The 23,866-nt window shown below is 54.1% G+C and overlaps 1 protein-coding gene across 9 annotated transcripts in view; it reads right to left on the bottom strand.

Annotated features, from left to right (window-relative positions):
* Positions 1-20,623, bottom strand: part of GRIN1 (glutamate ionotropic receptor NMDA type subunit 1) — a 38,934-nt gene extending 18,311 nt beyond the window's left edge. For 6 of the 9 annotated variants that reach the window (XM_057379788.1, XM_057379790.1, XM_057379793.1 and 3 more), the window contains exons 1-9: positions 20,359-20,623; positions 16,702-16,836; positions 8,884-9,060; positions 4,531-4,593; positions 3,629-3,729; positions 2,960-3,081; positions 2,280-2,454; positions 810-954; positions 632-715 (exon numbers count right to left, since the gene is read on the bottom strand). In XM_057379788.1, the coding sequence (XP_057235771.1) occupies positions 632-715; positions 810-954; positions 2,280-2,454; positions 2,960-3,081; positions 3,629-3,729; positions 4,531-4,593; positions 8,884-9,060; positions 16,702-16,836; positions 20,359-20,616 (1,260 nt within the window). In that variant the 5' untranslated portion in view covers positions 20,617-20,623. The remainder of the gene's footprint in view (positions 1-631; positions 716-809; positions 955-2,279; positions 2,455-2,959; positions 3,082-3,628; positions 3,730-4,530; positions 4,594-8,883; positions 9,061-16,701; positions 16,837-20,358) is intronic. The other 3 variants (XM_057379789.1, XM_057379795.1, XM_057379787.1) reach the window with 1 other exon arrangement.
* Positions 20,624-23,866: the final 3,243 nt, after the last annotated feature.

Below are 23,866 nucleotides of genomic sequence, written 5' to 3'. Positions count from 1 at the left end.
AGGGCTCACTGCCAGAGGGAAGGGGATTTCCTTGCTGGGCAAATGGACAGTAGCACAAATGAATGGCCATACTGGTAAGATCAGCCTGGCCAGGATCCAGCCTCTAAAGTGGGATCCAGCCGCTAAAGTGGCTGCCAGGCAATGCTTAAGGGAAGAGCAGGAGAAGAAATGCAAGACTGGAGGGACCTTCCACTAATGTCACCTCCAACTTCTGGCTATCAGCTCCCCAGGGATTTCCTGAGTTCAGCCTTKCTGCCTTTACAAGAGGGTTTGACGTCCTTTTGAATCTGTTTCCAAGTRGCCTCTGCACTGTCTAATAGAGCTGGACCATGCCTTGGCCAAAGGAGACCATCCTTGCATCTCTTGCAAACCTGTGACAGGTGTCCTCTGCCCCAAGCTATGAGGAGTGGTGAATACCTTGTCCCTCCACCCTTTCTTTGCTSTTTTCTCTCACCTCCATTTCCCATCTGTCTCTTTCCAAACTCAAGGATGCCTGCCACACTATCTAGATCGACTAGATTGACACCCTCCAGTACTCTCTCTATTTCTCTCCCATATCCTCTCCTGGTCTTGCAGATGCTGYTGCCAGCTGCAGGCTGAGGAGCTCTGCCTCTAATGCTGTTTGTCTTACCTTCAGCTTGGTTGACATCTGATAGCCTTGAGGTTTCTCTGTCTCGCCCCCTGGCCAGATGATCTTCCTGTCRTTGGTCAAGACCTGTGATGGATCCCAGAGGAAGCAGATGGACATGAGGCCATAGATGGACACTCCRGTGCCCAATCCCTCCCACCAAGTCCATGCCTCCACATACATTGCTGCCGTTGTAGATCCCAACCTGGACCAATTTCCGATTCTGCAGGTTCATGATGCTGTAGTTGGCAAACTTCCTGTCTCCGTCCTCATTGAACTCCACCCGGCCAGTGACACCCTCCGAGTACTTGGAGGACATCAACACCCTATGGAGAGAAACACAGCRGGGACAACCTAGAAAACCTGCTGTGGCCATTGAGACACCTCACAAGGCATCAGAAAGGCAAATGCCTCCTCTCAGTTACCTGGCATATGCCCACTACCCTGTAGAAGTCCAGCCAAGGCTACCTGTGGTCCGTTCAYAGACCTGTGGTCATCCTCTCCTGGTTGATGGAGTCAGTTTTCCAAACTGTTTTCCAAACTACCATGTCTACCATCATTGCCCATGGTTTTCCACCTTATCAGTGTCATTCCCTTCAGGAGTGCTCTGTCCCATAGCACCCAAGGACCCTTCCTTCTGGGGGTTCCATGGGAGGAGTGTCCGTGCTCCAGCTTCTGGAGCTGTATCTGCACCCTTCCCAGCCTGGGGAGTGCCCCAGGCACACGCAAACGCTGCCAAGGGGAGAACCAGCCCCCAAAGCCTGGGAAGATGGTTGTGAAGACACACAAGGATCACCTGAGCCACTCATGAAGAACAGCTTTGACTCACTCATGCCACAGACTGGCACTGCAGAGGGTGCCAGAAATGCCTCTAAAACAATCTCCAGGCTTTGCAGGTCTCATGCTCAACAGAACCTGCAGTGATGCACAGGGACTGGGGTCTGGAAGCGCATGCAGGGTCTGCTGCTCCCCCTGCCCCTGGCAGCAGGACCCCATAGGCACATGCTCCCAAATGTGACACCCCACCCTCCAAATCCACAGCACCAGGCTTTGCTATAGCCAGCAGCAACCTGTCCCATGCATGGAGATCTCTTGCCACCAAGCCCTGCTTGCAGCACGGGACCCATGTCACAGCACTTGGAATGTTCAGCAGGAAACATGTATGCAGCACCAAGATAAAATGTGACAGAAATAGCCCCCTACCTTGATTTGGCAGAAACCCCCCCTCTCTCCACTTCCACCCATGGAATTAAGATCCAGACTGGAGGAGACCATGGCTACCAGATCTTTTGCTCCAAGAGTCATTCCCTGTCCATGCACCCCAGCTGTCTAAGCATTGCCCAGGGTAGCATGGGTTGACATGGACTGAATTGGTGCTAGAGACCAGGATGACTCCTAAACAGCCTGGAAAAACTGTGTGTCATTCCTGAGCCCATGCCTGGGATAGTTTTCTGGGAGGGATGTAGCCCTTACATCCAAATCATGCAGGAGAGTCCAGGCAGCCCTGTACTACATGCTCCAAAGCTTTAGCATCAGGTACCCTGAACAAAGCCACCATGTCCTCCTGCACATTTTCCACATGCTCCCACCTTTTCCAGCTCTCCCCCAGCAGGTCCTCTGCTCCTTCCAGCAGGGCCCCTCTCCCCAATACCTCTTAAAAAGGGGTCCTGTCTTCCAGATGTTGGTGTTGCCCACGCAGCCCCGCGGGGGGTCTGTGATATTCTCCTTCTCAAACAAGTCGTGCACAGCCTGGGCCACCACGGCGACAGCGTCACTGATGTGGGCTGACTCGTTCTTGCCGTTGATGAGCTGCAAACCGATCACTCCTGCCGCGGACAGAGCAGGGAAGTGGGTCAGCATTCCTGGGCAAGCCAGCTGCTCCAGCATTACTGCCATGCCCAGGGCTTGGGGACAGAGAGCACATGGGTACAAGCTGAAGATCCCTCGGATTCAGTGGGAAGTTGTCTGAACTTCAGGCAGGAGCAGGCGGGGCTGGCAGGGCTGGGCCGGCACGGCCYTGCTGGGGACAGCTCAGAGTACCACTGACACCCTGAGATCCATCCCCTGCCCCACTCAAGCCTTCCCCCAGGAGACAATCAGCTTGCAAAGGCTCGGTGACATGGATTTGGGGCATTGCATCATGGCCAAGGCTAAATCCCCGTGCTGGCAAAGCGAGTGGGGAGCAAAGTGTGGAACCCTCCATTCAGGACCACCATGGCATCATGTTCCCCCTGGCCGAGGGGTCCCTGGGAGAGCAGGGGCCCCTCATCCTGGTTCCATCCGGCTCCTCCAGCCTGGCTGCAGCGGGGCAGGAGCTCAGGAGGTGCCTACCATCAGGGGCATAGCGCAGGGCATTGCCCGAGATCTCCCGCTCCCCCACCAGCCACACGTAGCCGGAGCCCGTCATGTTGAGCATGGCTGCTGATCTGTACACCGTGGCCGCGTCATCCTCGCTGCAACGACAAGAAGAGAACAGCAATGTGGCTCCAGGTGCCACGTGGCCCTTTTTTCCACATCCCAAGGGTGTGGCAGAACCAGGGAAGAAACAACCTCAGTTAGCCTTTCTCTAACAACTGGTTCTCCTGGGCAATAGATAAATCCTTGATGCAATGGGAACCTTCCTGTCAACTTCACTTGATTCCACACTCCCAGCACTGCTGAGCATCTGCATATCTGGCCCAGTCCTTATGCTATGGGCATAGGGGCCATGAGACCCTCGCTTCATAGCTGGACTGGGACAGGCCATCAGTAACTACGGCTGCTTCTGTGGGACATCCAGGGAAGGACTGTCAGCCACACTCGGGATTGTCACTCGCTGGCCAGCAGCATGTCCAGCACAGCACAGCACCCACCGCTGCCTGGGACAGGGGGCTGTGTGTGGGGTTTCCCTCAGGCTCCTTGGAAGGATGATAAACACCAAATCTGCATTGACTCCATCATGGGGAAGTGCTGGGAGAGAGGCAATCAGAGCAGGGAGGGGAAGGCATAGCGTAGCCTTACCTGGCAGAGAGGATGATGACCCTGGCCTCCAGCTCCTTCGCCTCCAGCAGCAGCGATGTCACATTTTTGGTTCCAGGRTCAAACTGAAGCACTTTCTCAGCCTGTGATTAGTGTGAGCAAARCTGGTTAGTGAGGGAGCCCCAAGACTGGTGGTGAGAGCCATGCTATCTAGAAAAGGGTCAAGAGAATTCATTAAACTGCTCAAAAGTCTGCTAAATAAGGTTGGTTACAGTTATTTTTTTCTTTTCCTTTCCTTTCTTTCTTTTCTTTCTTTCCTTCCTTCCTTTCTCTTTCAAGGTTTTTGCTTTTTGGTTGTTTTATTTTTTAATTTTTTTTTTTTTTTTGCACTGTGCATGCAAACTGAAGTCAATCAAGACCCAAAAAGAGGCGTGCATTGTACAGGAAAGAGAAAAAGGCTTTGAAATGCAATTGAAAACTCAAACGAGTGTTGTTTTTCAAAAACATGGGAAATGAAAAAAACATATTGCACGGGGTTAACCTTTGGGAATCAAAATGAGCAACTTACACCAAGGAACCGTTTCCTTTGGGGAGGAAAGGGGGTTGGTTCAACTTTTCAAAAAAAAAAAGAACTTGCAAGTTAATTACTGGTTCACATGCATGTTTCAAAAAGAAATCCTTCCAGGGTCAGCTGGCTAAGTTTCCATTCTCAAGTCCAAACCAAACTATCTCAACATAAAAACGTGCTACCAAGAAACATAGTCATGGATTTTTTTTTTTCTTTCTCTTATTTTCTTTTTTTCTCTTTTTTTTTTTTTTTTTTTTTTTTTTTTTTTTTTTTTTTTTTTTTTTTTTTTTTTTTTTTTTTATTTTTCTGTTGGCTGTGGCTATTTTTCATTTGCTAGTTAGGTTGGTGGGCGGCGTGCATTTCCATGCATATATACCTTGGGTCCTCGCTTGTTGTCATAGGAAAGTTGGTCGAGGTTTTCATAGTTCCTTTTTTTACTCTGATGAATAATGTGCACAGAGAAAATATGTAGACACAGAAGAATATTATAAACAGTTGAAAATGACGTGTAGTAAAGCAATCCAACATCCACCTCCTCCTCCACTGTTTGCTAAAGGGTCTCTATAACGCTGGAGCTCGCAAAAACCACTATCAGGAGAGATTGTGCCTCAGCTCTCACAGGAGCGTCACGGAGCAATATGAGAGCAAAGCCTGAGTGTCACAGCTGGTGCGATGCAGTTGGGGAATTCTTCAGCAAGAAATTTTTATCTTAAGCTCAGAAACAATCTAAGGACCTAAGTGGTGGGATTTCCATGGAATTACTGTGGAAGTAAAGGACAAAATGTTGTGTACGGCAAGTGCTGGATAAAGGCAAACTGTTACAGTTAAGAGTATTAGCAATGCTAGCATCACTATCAGCATTAGAATCCTGTCCACCCTCAGAGAGTTCATAGCAAAGTGAGGTGTCTCAGCTGAACCTCTCACCCCCTGAAAGGAGGGAGCAGCTCCTTGAGCTCTGTTGACATCCAAAGGAGAAAGATAAAGTTCTCTACGTCGTGTGTTGCTCAAAGCGTGGCGATATGGAGCAATGGTGAACATGGGATGACATTGCAGCTTTTACCTGGTCCTTGGGGTGGGCCCAGGGCACCTCATGGCTCTGCAGCGCAGAGTGGCCCTGGGAGGGGCAGCTACCCRAGACCAGGGTGCCCATAAACCTGTCCCTAAGTGTGGCTAGTGGGGCTCACTGCTTGGTGACCTCACGCTGGCGACTGGAGCATCCCACCAGGACTTGGGGCGTGCGCTGACCCCGGAGATAACGGATGGGAGCAGAGATGATGCTTCTGCCCTTTTCTACTGCCTCAGCCACTTGTGCTGCTGGGCCCCAGAGGAGCCTGGGGCAGGGAACTATTGCTGGAGGTTTCCTCTGGTACAGGCAGTGTGCTGAGGGCCAACAGCCTCTGCTTTCAGAGCCCTGACCCCGCAGCAGTATGCACAGAGCCTTGGGATGGTCCTGGGAACAGCCCCTGGGCCCAGCCCAGTAACAGCAACCTGATGGTGCCTTCAGGAGAGACCTGGGCAGGTTTTGGTGGGACATAGCCTGACATCTTCTCCTTGACCCCACCCCAGCTGAGTGTCCCTTATCTGGGTACATGGGCTGTGGGACACAGCTCTACTCTCATCTCCATTTTTCCAGGATGTCATGGCAACAGATCCCTACCAGGAACCAGACCCTTTGCAGCCCYGACAGGCAAGGGGTTCATGTTCCCAGGCTGTTCCTCAGACAGACAGGTTTCTCTTCATCTTGTTTTCCAAACCAAACAGCTTGCCTTTTCCTGAGCATTCAGGCCAGTCTTTGGCAGGACATTTTGCCAGGTCTCCTTTCCATGCCGCCGTGTGATCTTTCCTTTCTTCCCCTTGGATGCAGCCCAACAAGTTTTTCACTGATCAAAGAAATTGGGTCCTGGCAAGGAATAGTGTCTGAGGAGGCAAAATCTACTTGGAGCCCAGATCTGCCTTCATTTCTGATGACAACCACAGTGAGAATTTCTGCAGTGGCTYCTGCTGGGACTGCAGTGAGCTGTGGAGCAACAACTGCTCAGAGGAGAGCAGAGGTGCAAACAGGACAGCAGAAATGTTCTCCAGTGAGGGAACACCAGTCACTTCTCCCCAGGCACTGTCAATGTAGCCAAAACTTGGTCATCCATGTTTCAACCTCCAACCAGAATTTCCTGGGATATGTTGGCACCTTGACCCGGGCTGGTCAGCAGAGTCTCAGGTGCAACAAAGTTGGCACCTGATCACCTGTCCCTCTCACTAGCCCTGTTTCCAGAACTAGCCTAGTAATATCTTCTCTTCTTCCCATTTTTCTATGTGGTCCTGCAGCCCTTCTCCGTTCCTCATSTTTCACACGGGGACCCACAAATCAGAAGTTCCCTTTTCATCATATTCTTCTGCATTCACTCAAGAAGTTGCCACCTTCATGAATGCCACTGCCCCAGAGAAAGGCAGCCAGCACAGCAGGGACCTGCCACCTCTGCCCTGGAGAGGTCCTGATTTCAGTGTCCAGCACTCCCTCCTGAGCCCCAGCAGCACCAGTGGCCTGCCCAGAAGAACAAGCAGAGCTGTGCTGGGTGGAGCCACAGCTCCAAGCTGAGTTCCTGCAGCCAGCCCCAGGACAAGGCCAGCACATGGGGCACTCCAGGGCTGGCCAGTATGGCCTGAGCACTGGYTCAGAGTGCTGCTGGAAGTGCAGATCCACACAGCAGTGCCTGGATGGCACACAAGGCTGGCACAGAGTCCAGGGGCAAAGCAACATGGGCAGGGGAGTCTCTGGCCCACAACAGGTCTTCCACGTCCTCAGGGGTTGTGATCCAAGCCTTGAGAGGTCCAGATCTAGTCTCCTGCCTGCTCCCTCCCCAGGGCCCAGGCTGGCCTTGGAGAGGCTTGGGTGGCGCCCATGGTAAAATTTCATGGCATGCAAAGAGTAAGCACATCAGTGCTTACAGAACAGAAGGGAAATTGGAGAGAAGAGATTGAGGGAGAAGGAAAACCCCAGCAGGGTATCCAGCACCTGCAAGACCAGTCAGACCTTTTCTCAAAGGTAAAAGGAACAAGATGCAGTGGCACACCCCAAAGGGAAGATAGGGTGAACCTACAGGGACAGAGCAGGTGCCCTGGGCTRGAGAGTGGCCAGGGCATCTGCAGCAGCCCAGAGGCTGCCAGGGACACCAAGACATGTTGTAGATGCAGTGCAAATATGGGGAAGATCTGGGGACAGACCCTCCCTCTCCATCTTTCAAGCTCCAGGTCTCAAAGGCTTTCCTGTGGGATGGACAGGCTGAAGAAGAAATACACTCTGTGCCTGGGAGCAAAATGGTGGAGGCATGAGAGAGAACAGGAAAAGGGGATGCACGGGAACTGCAGGAAAACAGAAAGTCGGAACCCAAAGATTCAAGGAAAGGGATGAGAGAGTGACAATGGTTCTCCCTGTGAGGGACATTGTGCTTGGAGGAGGCTTTGGAGAAAAATAGTGTCCTGCTGTTACCCAGTGGGAAACTGCCTTTGGAGGCAGGGGGATCCCACTGGGGCTGGTGGCACGTCAATGCCTCACCATGGCCTGGGATGCGGCAAGGATGAAAATTCTTGAAAATCACTGCCAAAAACAGGAGTCTGATGGTCAGTGTTGCTCGTGCCAGCCTGCACCAGCTGTTCCTCCAGGGAGGTGGTGAAGGGCCATCACAGGGTCTGGTCTGTCAGCTCAGCCACCAACTCCAAGCACAAGAAGCGTCTATGGCCACATCTCCTCAATAGCTCAGAGACTGCCAAAGGTCCAGCAGCTGCAGGTGGGGCTGGAAAGAGCAGTACTGTGACCCAGGAGGGAGCAGCCCCAAACGGGTGCTTGCCCTGATGCTGCTGGAGACTTGAATGAACTCAGACTTTGACCATCTGTAGGGGACCTCACTCTGCCCTGGGGAAGAGGATGTTCTGGGACTTCATCCCGTAGAGCAGGAGGTGGTTCCTTGCCTTTCAGATTGCAGCCRAACAGCTTCCTGTGCTCTCCTTCTCTGCTGGTCTTGAGCACTCATTCCGTTCTTTCCCTCCATGTCACAGGTCTGTGGTTCTGTGGTTTGTCCTCCTGCACCTCGGGGCCCTTCCCATGCCTCCCTCCCTGCTCCCTGCTGGCCCTGAGTGTAGGTGCAAGGCACCTTCTCGGGGAAGCTGCTCCCACACCTGCCTTGTGTGACAGCATGGGGTGTCAGGAAAGCAGTGTTTGGCATGTGCTTCGATGGAGATGGGAACGGGCCGACAGCTCTACAGACAGGGTCATTGCAGCCCTAGGCTGCCCTGCCCCTCCTAAGCCGCTAAGGTGAGCTCCCAAGAGCCAATTCAGAAGCTGCTTTTCGGGGTGGGTTTGGCACTGCTGGGTCTGCTTTGGCCCCGGGGTGGCTGCAAKGGGGCAGGTGCTTCCCTAAGCTGAGCGACTGGTCCTCTCCTTGGCTGGGAATCTTGGGYGAGGCATTTGCAGAGCTCCAGGTTATCCTTCCCTTCATTTTGTAGTTGATTTACATGTAGGAGATTTTGACCATGGCAAAGCAAGTGAAATGAATAAAGTACAAAGTTCTGTCAGGTACTAGTCAGACACTGTTGATGCTTTAAGCATGTTAGCCATGTTACAATGGAAAGAAAAGGTGTTTTACATACAGAAATCTACATACATACAACAGCCCAAGACTTCTAGTTTTGTTGTTGTTGCTTAAACAAAGCTACAAGACAATATTCAGGAACTGACCTTGGACTCTTTCTCCTCCAAGAGGGTCTCCAGCTTCTTTTGTGCAGCACGACCCTCATGGTCGTCACTGACTATCAGAATGACGTGGTTCCAGTTGAAGACTCTCATCATCTCAAACCAGACATTGGCCTGGTGAGAGTAAGGTGGGACCGTGCGCAAAAAGGACAGGTGGATGCTCTGCAAGGAAGAACAAGAGCTCAACACAGACTGTGGGCTTGTCAGGGACAGGGACAGGGCWGGGATCACAAASMCATTTTGGGAAGGYCTCTGGGATGCACACCTTGTGCTAACCTCTGGGACCTGCATMCTTCCTTCTGGATGGGAGGCAAACCCTGGATATGATTTTGTACCTCTCTGTGGTTAATCCAGAGCATGGCAAAGAGGGGTTTCTGCTTTGTGGTCCATAAATGCATAGAGAGGAAAAACCCTATTGAGCCATGAATGGYCAGCATTGTTCAGTGCAAATATAGCCTTGCCTTTCAACCTTTTGAAATAATTACCAGGCAATGGACATCAAAAAGAAAAAGAATTCCATTGAGAAGGCAAGAGGTTGGTACAGGCAGCTGTGCATTCTTTATTTGCCATGGCAGAAGTTCCAAAAGGCAGTTTTATAACATGGTCCCTGGCTGTTTCTAGGTCAGCCTGTTCTGCAGCAGCAGCAAGCAGGAGGAGGCAGCTCTGGAGCCGTGTCCCAGCAAACCTCTCTGATTTGGTTAATGACATCTTTATGGTTGGGTGATTGTGCAATAGCAATTCTAGCCTAATTAAGTACAGCCCTCTTAGGGGAGCAATCAGACCAAAAGCTGGAGCTGACAGAGCTTTCAAACAAATGGAGCCTTTCCAAAAAGCCCTGGAGTCAAATATTAGGAAGTGCAAGTGCTTATGCTCAGCATGGACCCTACTTGACAGCTCAGCTACGTGCTGGAGGGAGGCAGGGGCCTGAATTGGAGAGGACAAAAACAAAGCACAATAATATTTCTTTCTCTAAGGCTGAGATGGTTATCTGGACCAAATAGGGCTTGTCCAGACCTGCTTCTCCAGAGACCCAACCCAGAATGGGTCAGAATGCCCCCAGTGGCCCAAAGTAATTCCCGCTGGAAAGGAAAAGGCACCATATCCCCCATAATGGAGGAACACACACAGGAGGGACAGACACACCAAACAAAGYTTTTTCCTCACACTCAATGTGGTGATAATGTCAAACCAGACCACGAAATGTGCAGAGAAGAGCATGACCCCTCTGCACAGGGCAAGCAGGTCCCTGCCCCTGCCCCAGCTCTACACATAGGAATGACAGAGGCAGCAGCAAAGCCACCACAGCACTGGGAATATGTCCTGGTGATGAGACACTGAGAAGGGTGGGTGTTCCATCAAAGGAGGAGAGCCAAGAGGAGAATCTTAGAGTGTGACTGACCACAAATATCACAATTACAGGAAGAGCAGGAGAAGCACAGCTCACCCCACAAGACCAGCACTACTTCGTGGGATTGGGAAAAAGCCCCATAGGACAAAAAATGGAAGGACAACCCAGGACTCCACACTAACACAGTGTCCAGGATGTCTTTGGAGTCAGAGGAGATACCCAGAAATTTCCATGTCTAGCTGCACAGCTTGGGCCAGGGGCACACCATCCGGATCTAAGTATTTTTAATTTTTAACCCCTGAGCATTTTTAACTGCTTTGAGCAAGTCCAGGGAAAATGAAAGAGGAAATGGGAAAAAAATCACAAGATAGAAAAGATATGAGAAAAAGAACAAAATAGCAAATATTAAAAAGAGATCAGAAAAACACAGGCTAAAAAGGAAGCAAAATTCTATTAAAATTATTTCAATCCTTTTTTTGAAATTAAAAACTCTCTGAATTTTCTGTATATTGCATCAAATTATTTCCTAGTTTCCCAACCAGCTTGCAAAACCAGTGTAAAAACTGATCATGGCTTTCTAAAGTATTAAATACATWTCATTGGGTTCAGGGGACCAATTTACTGCAAACTTTTTGGGGGACAACCTTGTTTAACAGTCCACGCAAATTTGCTTTCTGAGGTGATGTCAAAAGGGTCATGGTGGTACTTCAGCTCCTGKATCACTGAATTGTGGTTTTCAAACAGGATAATGAAGAAAAATACATGGCAAATGCTGAATTGAGACTTCAGGATGAGCACTCGCAGTCTGTGCACAGCTTTTGAAGCACCTGGGATTCCTGAGCATCTCTGCAAGGGCTGAAGATTGCCAGAAAAATGACCCGCAGTGGAGACGCGCAAAGGTTCACCTGCCCAGCTTGGGATGTGCAGAGCCAGGTGAGAACCCAACTTTGTGTGATTTGATAACCCCATTCCTGCACACACAGTGACATCCCACGAGGCTCTGTCACAGCCCTCTGAAACCCAGCAGAGAGCTCTCCTGGAAACACAGGGCATGTGGGCCGCACTGCAAAAGATGGGGATGCAATGGTTTAGGCATCCTGATWAGCCCATTTTTAGTCAAATAACTGCTACAAAAGACCTGGCTTTTTAGCACAGTCTCTGTGAGACAGCACAGCATGTGGGCTCACTCCGCTGCACCAGCTCTGACCCTCATGTGCTGCTCCAAGCACTTGAACTGGGGGTTGTTGAGGGTCATTACCCCCTGCCCTTGGATCAGGCACACAGAAAAGCTGCTCCTCATTACAAATCCACATTGTAGGATGTTTTATAGGATCCCCACCCCTTGCTGTCCTCTGAGTGTGCCCARTGCCAGCCACGAGTGTGGAGTGTGAGCATGGAAATGGCTCATCCCAACCCCAGCCTGCTGCAAAACCTCCCACACCCACCCAGACCTGAGTGCTCAGCCCTGTGCCCCCTCACTTTGCTCTATTGCTGCAAAAAGRCAGAAAATAGTTTCAGGTAAAATTCAGGTGCCCAAGGTCAGCAGAAACCCAGGAGGCTGGAGCCAAAATACACCGGAAGTGAACATGGCTGAGAGGCTGAGATAATCCCTATGARGRTGGGSAGGCCCTGGCACAGGGTGCCCAGAGAAGCTGTGGCTGCCCCTGGATCCCTGGCAGTGCCCAAGGCCAGGCTGGACATTGGGGCTTGGAGCAGCCTGGGACAATGGAACCTAACCCTGCCCATGGCAGGGGTGGGGCTGTATGGATTTTAAGGTCCCTTCCAACCCAAACCAGTCTGGGGTTCTGTGAGGATTCTGTGTGGGGTCAGGACTTGGAACTGCGAATAATTGATACAAGCACACACAGAGTATGAGAGGGCATCCACCCCTGCGGGAGCATGCCTGGGATCCCTGTGCCCAGCCTGCACCAGGCCATGTCATGCCTGTGAGTGCCTTTTAGGGGAGATTTTATCCACAGGGGAAAGAGCTTGACTGGGAGGCCACCAGGCCATGCACGTGTGTCACTCAGGGCTGTGTGCAGGTCCCTGTGTCACACTGGGGCCATGTGCAGGTCTGAGTGTCCATCAGGGACATGTGCAGGTCCGTGTGTCACTCAGGGCTGTGTGTCACTCAGGGCCATGTGCAGGGCTGTGTGTCACTCAGGGCCATATGCCAGTCCGTGTGTCTGTCAGGGCCGTGTAGGTCCCTGGCTGAAGGGTTTGTTGCCTTCTCCCCTTCTGCCTGCCCAGGGCTCACCCCAGCTCACAGCCCRTGCCTGGGGCAGGGATTTCTCCTACAGTCTTAAGGGAGCAATGTGCTTTTTGTTCATTACCTGTGGCTGTGGGGTCAGTCCCCCTTCTAGCAGCACACTCCCTGGGAAGTTTCAAAGAGATTGACAGAGCCCCCAGTCTATAAAGCTCCAGAAATTTGGTGCAATTCCCCAGCTGGGCATGGGAAAGAAACATTGGGCAGTGTCTCCATGGAAGGAGCCTGTCCACTGGCCCACATGACAGCTGTGGGTGTGGGAGGGAGCTGAGGCAGCACTGCGATAGCTCAGACCTGTGCTCTCAGAGGGATTTTGGGGCCAGAGGGGTAGCAAGCTCAGACTCAGATGCACTCTCAAATACCTTTCCCTGCAGGGCACAGAGGAAGGGATGGGGCAGCCTCTGGGCCATGGCCACTCTGGGGCTGCTCTGTCCTGCTCCCATCTGGAACCTGAGAGTATGGGGAGATCTGCTGGGATGTGAAGGCTCCATCAGACCCTCACTGCACTACCCGGGTCTGCTCTGACACATTCCAGGCTGCCCTGCTGAGGGTTACCCTACCCTGCTGAGGGCTGTCCCAACTTGCTGAGGGTTATCCTGCCCTGCTGAGGGTTATCACGCCCTGCTGAGGGCTATCCTACCCTGCTGAGACCTGTCCCGCCCCGCTGAGGGTTACCCTGCCCTGCTGAGGGCTGTCCCGCCCTGCTGAGGGTTATCCCGCCCTGCTGAGGGTTATCACACCCCGCTGAGGGTTATCCCGCCCCGCTGAGGGCTGTCCTGCTCTGCTGAGATCTGTTCTGCCCTGCTGAGGGTTATCCCGCCCTGCTGAGGGTTATCCCGCCCTGCTGAGACCTGTCCCGATTCGCTGAGGGTTATCCCGCCCTGTTGAGCGTTATACCGCCCTGCTGAGGGTTACCCTGCCCCGCTGAGGGCTGTCCTGCCCCGCTGAGGGTTATCACACCCTGCTGAGGGTTACTCTTCCCTGCTGAGGGCTGTGCCCTCTGCTCTCGGGGCCAACCCCTCTGTGCTGCCCTAAGCAGCCTCTGCAGCCATCACTCGTGGATGCCAGGGAAGGAGTCCTGACCCTGACTCTGGTCAACAAGGGCCTCTTTTCTCCCCATTTGCCTCTTCTCACCCTGACAGGGTTTCTGCTGAGCATGGACTGCCAGTGAGACCAATAACAAAGAACAGCCCTGTCAGGGAACAACCCCGGGAGGTTGTTCCCTGACAGGAGCCAGAGAGAAAAGCCAGCCCCAGGCTGGAGAGAGAGAGATAGAGACAGACCTCACTTCAACTGCCAGGATCAGGTGCTGGAATTGGAAATGCTCTCCAAGTGCAGGAYGTCTAAACTCCATTTTCCAACTCYTCCAGCAGCAGGAAAGGTCTTTTTTAAAACCCCTGATCCTCAGCTGCTTGGTGGGGGTGGGGGGTGAGTGGCTCAGCCCCTCGGGGCACCTAGGGTGTTCCTGCACCCCGACATGGTGGGGGTGAACAGCACCAGATCTTCCTGAGSTGCATATTCCCCCCAGGCTTTGCTGTCACACCCTCCGTGTCATCTCACATTTTTCATGTTGCCAAGATGTCAATGTCATCTCGATTTGTCAGCTGAGATGCAAAGGAGATAGAAACAYCCCYAGCGATCCATGGGGGAYAGGGGCACTATAGCACAGTCCARCCTGGCCATKCAGGGGCCCAGCTTGGGRRGGTCAGGGTGGGATTTTTGYAWTGCTCAATCCGTGAGGTCTCCATGKAGGGCYCTCTGGAGTGATGGACACCACAGTGATGGGAACCACTCTGCTGCCTTTACCTCGAGATTCGCTTTTTTCCCAATTCCCTGCTGACCTCACTCAGAKGTGGCTGGGATTCCAGAGAACCCTGCCTTCCCAGCCCTGCCTGTGCTGAATGGTGTGAGAGTCTCACCAAAGGAACAAGTCACATTTTCATGAGAGGTACCTACAGGGAGGCCAAAGGCTGCCAAGCCAGAGTGCTCATCYTGATAACTGCAATATCACATCCAGAACAAATAGTTCTGGGAGTAGTGAAACTCACTTCCCTCAGATATCTTTGTTGAGAGACTGGCTCATGGACCACTGTGCTCCACTGGAAACGCTCTGAGAGCATCAAAATTCACTGGCCAAACCTGTCTGTGCTGAGGTCCACACCTTTCCTCCCCCTGGTAGCCTCGAGAGGACCATAATTAACCCAACTTCAACCCCCTGCAAAATTTAGCTAAATTATGCCTCCGAAACCAATTAGGGGAGTACATACAAAGTGCTCCTACAAGCTTGTTTCCATAGAAACTAGGATGAAAGATATAATTTCCTGAATTAAAACAAAAAAGAAAGYTGATCACTGGGAACCAAAAAAGGGAACAGCTGAATGTCCCTGTGCCATGAGCCAGCCTGTCCTGCATGTCCTGCATGGCAGAGCCTTGCCCTGTTCTATCCCACGCCTTCACATCCCTCTGTYCCTCACTGCATTCCCACCTTTGCCGTCCCCTCCACTGTCCAACATCCTTTGCTCCTCTAGCCTGCCTTTGCCCCATCTCCTTCTGCTTGCAGAGCTCCAGGCCTTGCGGGGTGGGCAGGAGGCTGAGTTTGAGGCCAGGCAGGAGCACTCAGAGGGGCACTCGGGGTGGGCAGAGTGGGCTCACTTCCCTGTCCCTGCCAGGCAAGTGCTCCCCACAGCCCTGAACCCGCTCAACACCCCAAATATTCCATGGAGAGCATCCCCCTGCTGCCACACCGGGTCACCACTGCAACTGTGTGTTGCTCCTCCAGCCTTGCAGTGAGCTAGGTGGGGTTTATGAGCCTGTTTCGCAGAAAACATTTTAATTAGGAAAAAACTGGCAGAAGTAGAGGCAGCTTGCAGCCCCTTGGGAGGAGCACTCCAGGCCAGCACAAGGCTGGATAGCACAAGGGCTGTGGACAGGTGGCTGCTTTGCTGAGCACAGCCCTGCAGAGATGGAGCAGGACTCAGAAGGGGCAGGGTCCCCTGTCCCTGCTATCCTGGGCCCTGTGACCAGGACCCTCTCAGTGACATTTCTATTGGATCCATTTCCTCCCCACAGCARCTCCGAGCAAATTCCTCCTGCATACTTCCTGCCTGCTCTGTCAGCTCTGTGTCTCTCCCTTCCCATCTGACCATGTCTGGTGGGACCCCGCTGGGATGTGCAGGTCCCCAGCCCTGCCAGCCACGACCACTGTCCCTCCGTGGTCTTGGCTTGCTGACAACCCTGCTGTGGCTTCACTGGTGGGAGATGCCAAGCCTTGCTGCTGCTCCAGCCAAGAAGTGCTGCTGATGCATCTCTGGGAGCCTCTGCTCCTCCCTCCTGAAATTTGATTTTATTTAGCATGTAGGCGGAGTGACTATTTTTGCACTGAACATTTACATTTGTGAATATTCACATTTTCCAAGCAAAGGCTGATTCGTGCTTCGAAAGAGGCTCCATCTCACCCACGGAGCTCGTGTGCCTGGATGAAATCCTGCAATGGCATTTGGAAGGCCTGGGTCTGCTCAGCTCCTCCTTTTGCCTTTGCTAAAGCTTTAGGTGTTTGCCAAAGGGGCTGTGAGCTGAAGGCAGAGCAGCACCTCACGGCCCAGGCACTGCCTATGCGTRGCAGGACCTCATCCATCCTGGGAGTCTCCGTGCTCCCACAGGGACAGCTGCAGTGGTTTGAGGCACTGGAATTTGAACCTCTGTCTTGAGTTCTGGCCAGACTGAATGTCACATGAAACCTCAGGATTCTCTGTTATCTCCCCTACCAATATCCCACAAACACAGGGAAGTGAACGCAACCAAACAACCTCCAAGCCTCAGAGAGATCCTGCCCCATGTGCAGCCTCTAATAGGATCCTCCTGCCCCTGCACTGGCCCCTGAGCCCCCAGGATCCCCTGGCTGTCAGCACTGAGCAGGGCAGGAGCCAGCCCTTTGCCATGGCTGGAGAGCAGCAAGCCCGGCAGCCTGGCACAGCAGCGCTGCAGAAATCATCCGGCACTATGTAGGTCAACACTGGCAGCTGCAAAAAAATAATGCAGGAGAGAGAGAGAGAGAGAGGGAGCTGCGGGCTGGGCTGTAGAGGGTGGACAGACAGACACAGAGAGTGTAGACATCATTAACCCTCCTGACGGGCACTCTGGATTTACAGCACATGTATGAGGTACTAGACCAGAAACATGCATCAGTTACCTTATCAGAATATATAGACATGCGTGTTGTCAGACCAATGACAGGGATCCTGTAGAAGCCAGCTGTGTATGATACAGGTGTTGGTGTTAGGTGATCGTTGGGAGCAGGAGGGTGACTAACTAATATTGCATAGACCTGTAGGACAGGATACATGACACAAACATTATTTCACAGGAGCACATTGGCCATCAAGCTTGATTTTTTTTTTCCTTTTCTTTTCTGCAATGTTCAACAGCCTCACGTTAACACGATAATGGCACTGAATTAGCTGGGAACAGGGAAGCAAGGACTGTGCTGGGAGCCAGGGGGGCCGGGGCACGGCTGGAGGTGATGGCTCTGCCCAGGGTTATATTCTAATGGAATGCCRTGCCCAGCCGCTCCGCTCGCTAAACTAATAACTTCCATGGATTACAGATTAAAGGGAAGCATCTCCCTTCCAGTCACACTGCGTAATGCGATTTCTATAACCACACATTTAATAGTCGGTTGTAATTCCCCTCTGAGGACCATTACAAACAAAGTGGTCAGCTGGGACTGTGGCGGGAGCGGGAGAGCAGAGGCAGGGAGCGAATCGGCCATCTGGCCCTGGGCACACAGGAACAGCAGAGCCCGGAGGGCGGGGGCAGGAGCCGGAATCTGCTCTCAGCCCGGGAGAGGGGGCGCAGGGGTCTGGGCTGAACCGAAATGGAGAAGGAGGATGTCGGCAAAATCCTGCTGCTATGGCAGAGCTGTGTTTTTGGTCTCCAGCAGGATCCGATTTTGTGTCAAAATGTGAGGAAGGAGTTGGGTAATCCCTGGGGGATCCTTTGTTACACCAATGCCCTTTCACAGCACAAGGAATGTCCCCAGCTGGTGACAGGTCTCCAGCTAGGGCAAATCAGTGCAAGGACTTTGATGTCTGGAGGAAATAACATTTCCTTCTTCAAGCATCTGCCCAAGGCCCAGGATGCGCTCTGCGCTCGGGCTGGAGAGACRGATTGCCAGGACAGGGGAGGAGGATTCAACATGCCTGGGGAAGGGGTCCTGTGGTCTGGGGGAGGAGGGAGGATCTTGCTTGGCACTGGAAAGCGTAGAGGAAGCTAGGGCAGGAGCTGGAGACCTTCCCTACATGGGAGYAGGGAGAAATTGCTGGAGAAGAGGTTGGGGAGGTCCTGGGGAGGCAGGAGGAGGGGATGCCCTGGGCAGAGATGCCCCGTGCTGACACAGTGGGCGAGGACCCGCACCCAGCAGGGCTGGGGCACGGCGCTGGGGCAGGAGTAGGCTCGGGGGCAGCGCCGGGGCTGCGCGGGGCTCGGGCGGTTCGGTCCCGCACAGAGGTGCCGGCAGGAGCCATTTTGCATGCGCGGGCTGCCATCCCCTCCTCTGCCTCGCTTTCCCCCTGCTCAGCGCCAGCGAGGGAGCACCGAGGGACCTGTGCCCGGTCTGGGCCCTGCGGCTGGGACAGCCCCTGCACGTTGGGACAGAGCGGCCACCCCTGGCACCCCGACCCCAGTACCCACAGCCCCCCTGCGCCCCGGCTCAGCTGCCTCCCGCAGCCCCTGCTCTCGCAGGGATATGCCACCACCAGCCCGGCGCTCCGTAGGGTTTGCCGCGGGGACRAGGCTGGAGGAGGCACGGACACGGGCATCCATCAGCTCGGAGCAGCAAATGGAGCCTCGGCTCAGTGCGGGACCGGCTGAGCCYCCTCCTGCTGCCGCTGGACAGCGGGGCTCGGGCACAGCCCCCGCTSTCCGGCTTGGCCACCACCYCAGGGATGTCTGCAGCCATYGTCCACCTCCACACCGGGAAGCTGRGTTGCAAAGGTGTCAGCTCTGCTCCACTCGGCCCCTCCAGCYCCCTGCCCTCCCCGTCTGTGTGAGACTGGGTGCACACACGCATTTCTCTGCGCTYTGGGCTGTGTGAGGCTCCGTGCTGGGGGTGTTCATGCAATTCGGGTGCGTGTTTGCATCTGCGCACGGGTCCACGCAGACCTTTTGCTTGTGCAGGGGTGTGTTGGAGGAGGGGGTGGATTTGTACCTGCCTGTCTGCCCCGCGATRCCCCCGACTGAGGGGACTGGGGCTGGTAAGCTGGCCTCAGCACCCAGAGCTTATGCAGGGGACGTGGACGGGCCAGGCCACGGGCTACCCGGACACCCCGGCTGCACCCACCACCACTGAGGCTTCAGGTGAACCCCTCAGGAATGCTGAGAGTGAGCCGTGCACACAGCAGGGAGGATCAGCTCATACCGAGTCTGTGCGGGTGTCCATGCTGTGTCTGTGTGCGTGTCTGTGTGTCTGTGTATTTGTGCACGCTGTGCTGGTGTGTCTGCAGCCCCAGTCGCCTGTGCCTGTGTCCCGGGTGTGCGGGTGGCAGTGGGTGTGCTGTGTGCCTGCACACAGATGTGTGTGTCCATGTGTCACAGCAGGTGTGCATGCTGGCACGCAGACACCTGTGTTGTGTGTGAGCGTGTGTTTGCACACCGAAGTGCATGTGTGCACATGCCACGCCTGTGTGAACATGGAATGTGCATGTGTGAATATGGAATGTGTGTGCCCATGGAATGTGTGTGTGCACATGAAGTGCGACCCGTGGGCATTCCCACGGAAGTATGAGTGCACAGTGTGTGTACATGCACGGTGTTCCCTGTGCCCATATCTCTTCACAGTTTGGGGATGCTCACATGGAGCTCTGTACGTGTCCGTGGTGTGTCTGTGTGTGGTGTATGTGTACACGCATGTTGCTGTCTGCATGCACAGCGTTGGATGAACATGTATGTGCACTCACCCGGTGCACGGGGGCCTGTGAGTGCCCTGGTGTGTGTGTGAGCTGTGTGTGCCCTGGTGTGTGTGTGAGCCTGTGTGTGCCCTGGTGTGTGTGAGCCTGTGTGTGCCCTGGTGTGTGTGTGAGCTGTGTGTGCCTGGGCTTTGTGTGTGAGCCTGTGAGTGCCCTGGTGTTCGTGTGGGTGCTTGCATGCACCCCATGGTGCATGTGTGATCCCATGTGTGCCCTGAGGGGGGTGTGTGTATGTCGGGGTGTGTGTATGTGACCGAGTGTGCCCCAGGGCTGTGTGGGTGCTCCGGCGTGCCCCAGGGTGCTGCTGTGAACTCGTGTGTGCCCTGGGGATGTGTGGATGCCCTTGTGCACCCTGAGGTGTGTGCGTGAGCTCGTGTGTGCTCTGAGGTGTGTGTGTGAGCCCATGTATGACCCGGGTGGGGGTTGCAGGTGGCCGTGCGTGCCCCGGGGTGTGTGTGCAAGCCCAAATGTGCCCCTGGAGGGGATGCGTGTGCCCGTGTGTGCCTTGGAGATGTGCAGGCGCCTGTGTGTGCCTCAGGGTGTCTGTAGGTGCCCATGAGTGCCCCAGGGTGTCTGAGGTTGCCCGTGCGTGCCCCAGGGTGTCCCGCGCTTGCTTGGGCTGTGTGCGGGTGCCCGTGTGTGCCCAGGGGTGCGTGGAGCGCGCAGCCGGCCACGCTTACATAAAGGCTGCAATGCGGGCAGGGTGCCCCGGGCCCCTGGCAGGACCCCGCACACCGCGGCTCGGACGGGGGTCACCGGGAGGCACCGGGGGACACCGGGGGACACCGAGGGACACCGGGGGGCCGGGGGCGGGGTAGCCGCGGGGGCTGTGGCTCGGGTCCCGCCGGGGACCGGGCGGGGAGGGGGTCGCCGTCCCAGGGTACCTGGCTGGAGATGAGGTCCTCGCAGACGGATAAGGCCATCTGGATGGCATTAGGCTTGTGGGTAACGGAGGTGGCATTGAGCTGGAGCTTCCAGGTGCCGTGCCGCTTGTTGGCCTGGTTCACCGCCTCGCGGAAGATCTGCTCGTGCTTCTTGGTGCTSAGCACCGCGCCGATATTGACGATCTTGGGGTCGCATCCAGCGCGGGCGAAGGACGAGGAGAAGAGGAGTGCGAGGAGCAGCAGCCGCATGGTGCTCATCCACGGGCGGCCCGGAGCCCGCCGGGCCCCCTGCGCCCGCCCGCCCGCCCCGCGCTGCCGCAGCGCCCGCCCCGCGCCCGCCCCCGGGACCCCCGCCCGCCCCGGGCGCTGCGGCAGAGCCCCCCCCGCGGGAGTGCTGCGGGGTCGGTGCGGGGTCCGTGCGAGGTCGGTGGCGCGCAGAGCAGAGCAGAGCGCGGGGTCCTGCTGTCGCCGTGCCGGGAGCGCGACTCGGGGGTGCAGGGTGCGGGGTGAGTGTCGCTGGTCGGAGGTGCGCCACTCGTCCGGCGCTGAGCTCTGGGAGTCCCGCTACGCCCTTTTTGCCTGCGGTGCCCTTTTGGGATCAGGGCATTCCCGGTGCAAGGCTCTGACACGCCAGGCATTGAGTAAAGCAGGGACTTCTCCAGGCATACCCACACCAGACTGGGTGTAAAACAGGGTCTGCAGGTTTGTCCTTCACACCAATATTCCCAATTATGCAGCACCTCTGAATAACATATTTCTCCAGTGCTGCCTGGGGACAGCTGTGTGTGACGTGATCTCTGTCATGGTGTGTGTTCGTTCCAGTGCTTGAGAACCCTACCTTGACCAACACAGCTCCTGGGCAGACATGTCCAGCAGATGCTCAGCTTGGTTCCTTGGTTTCACTCTGTCCCTCCAGACAGAGCCACCACTCCTCCAGACATTAGCTCACAAGGCATCCAGCCATTTCCCTCTATTAAATTCACCATATTACTCTGGGGCATGACCTTATGAATTCCTTGCTGAGGAGATTTCTTGAGGTTCTCATCATCTACCTGCTGTTGGGCTACCATTAGCTTCCCTTAAGGAAATGGAAGCACAGCAGCCAGTGGTCAACATCTGGAGGACAGGCCAGCTCTATGGTGGAAAGAGGCTGAGTTCCACTYGCAGACCACATCTGTCCCATTCCTGGGCCAGAGAGGTGAGGTGGCCAGAACAACACATTTCTCCCCAGAGTTGTCACTTCTGCCTTTTTGGAAAAAAAAATGGGGTTGCAGGTAGTGACAGGGTGTTGCTTTGTCACTCCATGGGACAAACACTACAGTGAGCCCGGGCAGGGGATGGACTGAGGGCTGCAGAACCAAAATCCCCGGGGTATTTTTACGCCATTTCTGGGGTGCTGCTGCAGCCCACCTCTGTCCTTCCTTTGCAATGTGAGTTGAAGCAGAATATTTTCCCCCAACGCAAATTTTCTCACTGGCATTTCTGAAGTGCRAGTTGCCATGGAAACCATTTTGCCTGTGTCCCACATTGCCCACATGCACTCGGAAGGAGCTGCAGAAGCAAAATGGCCGTTGTGTAACATTGCAGGGCTCAGTGTGCAAGGGCTCTGGGGGTTGTGAGACCCCTCCCCACTGTGAGACCCTCTCAGGAGCTGCAGACCATGGCTTGGGAAAGCAATGAAATCCATGGGGCTGGTGACGTGCTCCGTGAGAGAAGAAAAATGGCCTGATGTCGCCTTAACTCTTGCAGTGCTTGGCATGGAGCTCCACACCAACCCTGCTGTGCTCTTGGAAAAGATGTCTAGGCAAGCTTAACCCTTCTCAATGTCACCGTGTTGTTCCCACTCCTCCATGCGTGGAGCTGAGGGCCTTGCTGGGTYCACAAAATAGGGGTTTTTCTGGAAGGGACAAAGGGTGCAAGTCAAAGAGAGTTGCATCCCTACCCTCAGCCTGCACAGAGCTGATTCCATTCCAGCCCCTCCCTACCCGGTACACCTGCAGTAGGTTGTGTGGGAAGGAACTGTTCTGGAGTGGGCTGTGCAGACCTGGATCCTGGTGTGTGTGATGGCAGTGGAATAACAAAGTCACGGCCTGACCACAGCAGGGGACTTGGCAGAGAAAACAAAGGAAAAAGGCAGTCTTTGAAATGTTATTTGGAGTGCAAGAGCTCTTTCCCTCTTATTACCTGGAATTCYCTGCAGGGAGAAGAAGGAGTGCAGCTGTTGAGCCCCTCCTGTGTTGCCCATGTGGGATGACCATGCTTAGGAGGCAGGCTCTTCCTCTGTGCCTCCTTTCAGTTGCAGAGATTTGAAAAATGCCTGCTTCCCTCTCGGGTCATGCCTTCCCTTGTCCATGTTGTGCTGGCACCAGGAGCAGCCTGGATCACAATTCCCAGCAGCCAGGCTCAGCCAGCACAGATGTTGTCACCGCATGAGTCCCCTGTCACTGTATCCTCAGGTTCTCTGATGCTTTGAAGGCAGAGGGTGTGTGCAGGGCTTCCCCAGCRGGGAGCTGTGGTCCTGGGGAGTACAGCCACATCCATCAGCTGGTCCTGGCGAGGGCTCTGCAGCCAGGACTGCTCTCTGCTTTCCCTGTCCTGGCCTCCTGGCACATCATGGCAACCTCCTTAGCCATGGGTCAGGACAAGAACTGGCCTCAGTTGCCTGTTAGCAACTACCATGTGTATAGTGTGATCCTGTTCTTTATGGCTGACACCTTCTGGATGCAGGGGAGCTGCACACAAGCATGAGAGGGATGTTGGTGAGGTGTCCCCTCGTTGGTCAGTGCTGTAATTCCTCCCACAGCCAGAGTAACTCGGTGTAAAACCTGGAGAGTTCAGAGGAACAGCACTGAACCCAGCTGGGAGCTTCACCTGCCTCGGGGTGAGGCAACAACCCCAGTGGCAGAAGAGATAATAGAGAATTTCATAGAAGACAAAATCGAGTATTAGAAATATGCAATTTGTGTCAGTCCTTGTGGAGYTACCATACCAACTCAATTTTTCTTTTGAGAAAGCCAAACTGGAATTGAGAGCAGTAACTGCAACACAGGCTGTGGAAATGCTTCCTGTGTGCAGCTGGAAGGTTAACCTGAGGTGTAAAACAGAACAAAGCACAAGCTGAGTGGCCATGGCAAATCTCCAAGGCTTGGTGTTGAAGAACTGCTGGGGGATGTGGGTGTTCCTATAGGGATGAAAGGTTTTGCAATGARGTTGCTGCTTCAGTATTCCTGCCTTTGCTCTGGAAGCAATCACTGATGATAAAATCTGTGAGACAGCAAATAATGGTGCCAAATCACTTGGATTGTTTTATTAGCACAGAACTGRAACATATTTTAGGACAGTCAAGGTAGAACCATGAAAGTAGAAGCAAGTATTGATGGAACTGCTCTTCAGACCGGGCTGCAGATTGAGTGGAGACATTGGTTGTAAAAGTGGTCTCTAAAACTGACCTGGGGGTGAGAGATCACAAATTTCCAAAAGAAAAGGTGGCACTGTCATGCTTGGATTC

This window comes from Malurus melanocephalus, unplaced genomic scaffold (genome assembly GCF_030028575.1).
Source record: "Malurus melanocephalus ecotype Western Australia unplaced genomic scaffold, MMel_1.1 scaffold_424, whole genome shotgun sequence".
NCBI lineage: Eukaryota > Metazoa > Chordata > Aves > Passeriformes > Maluridae > Malurus > Malurus melanocephalus.
Note: the sequence above shows the minus strand (reverse complement) of the source record. Positions and strands in the feature narration are given on the sequence as shown.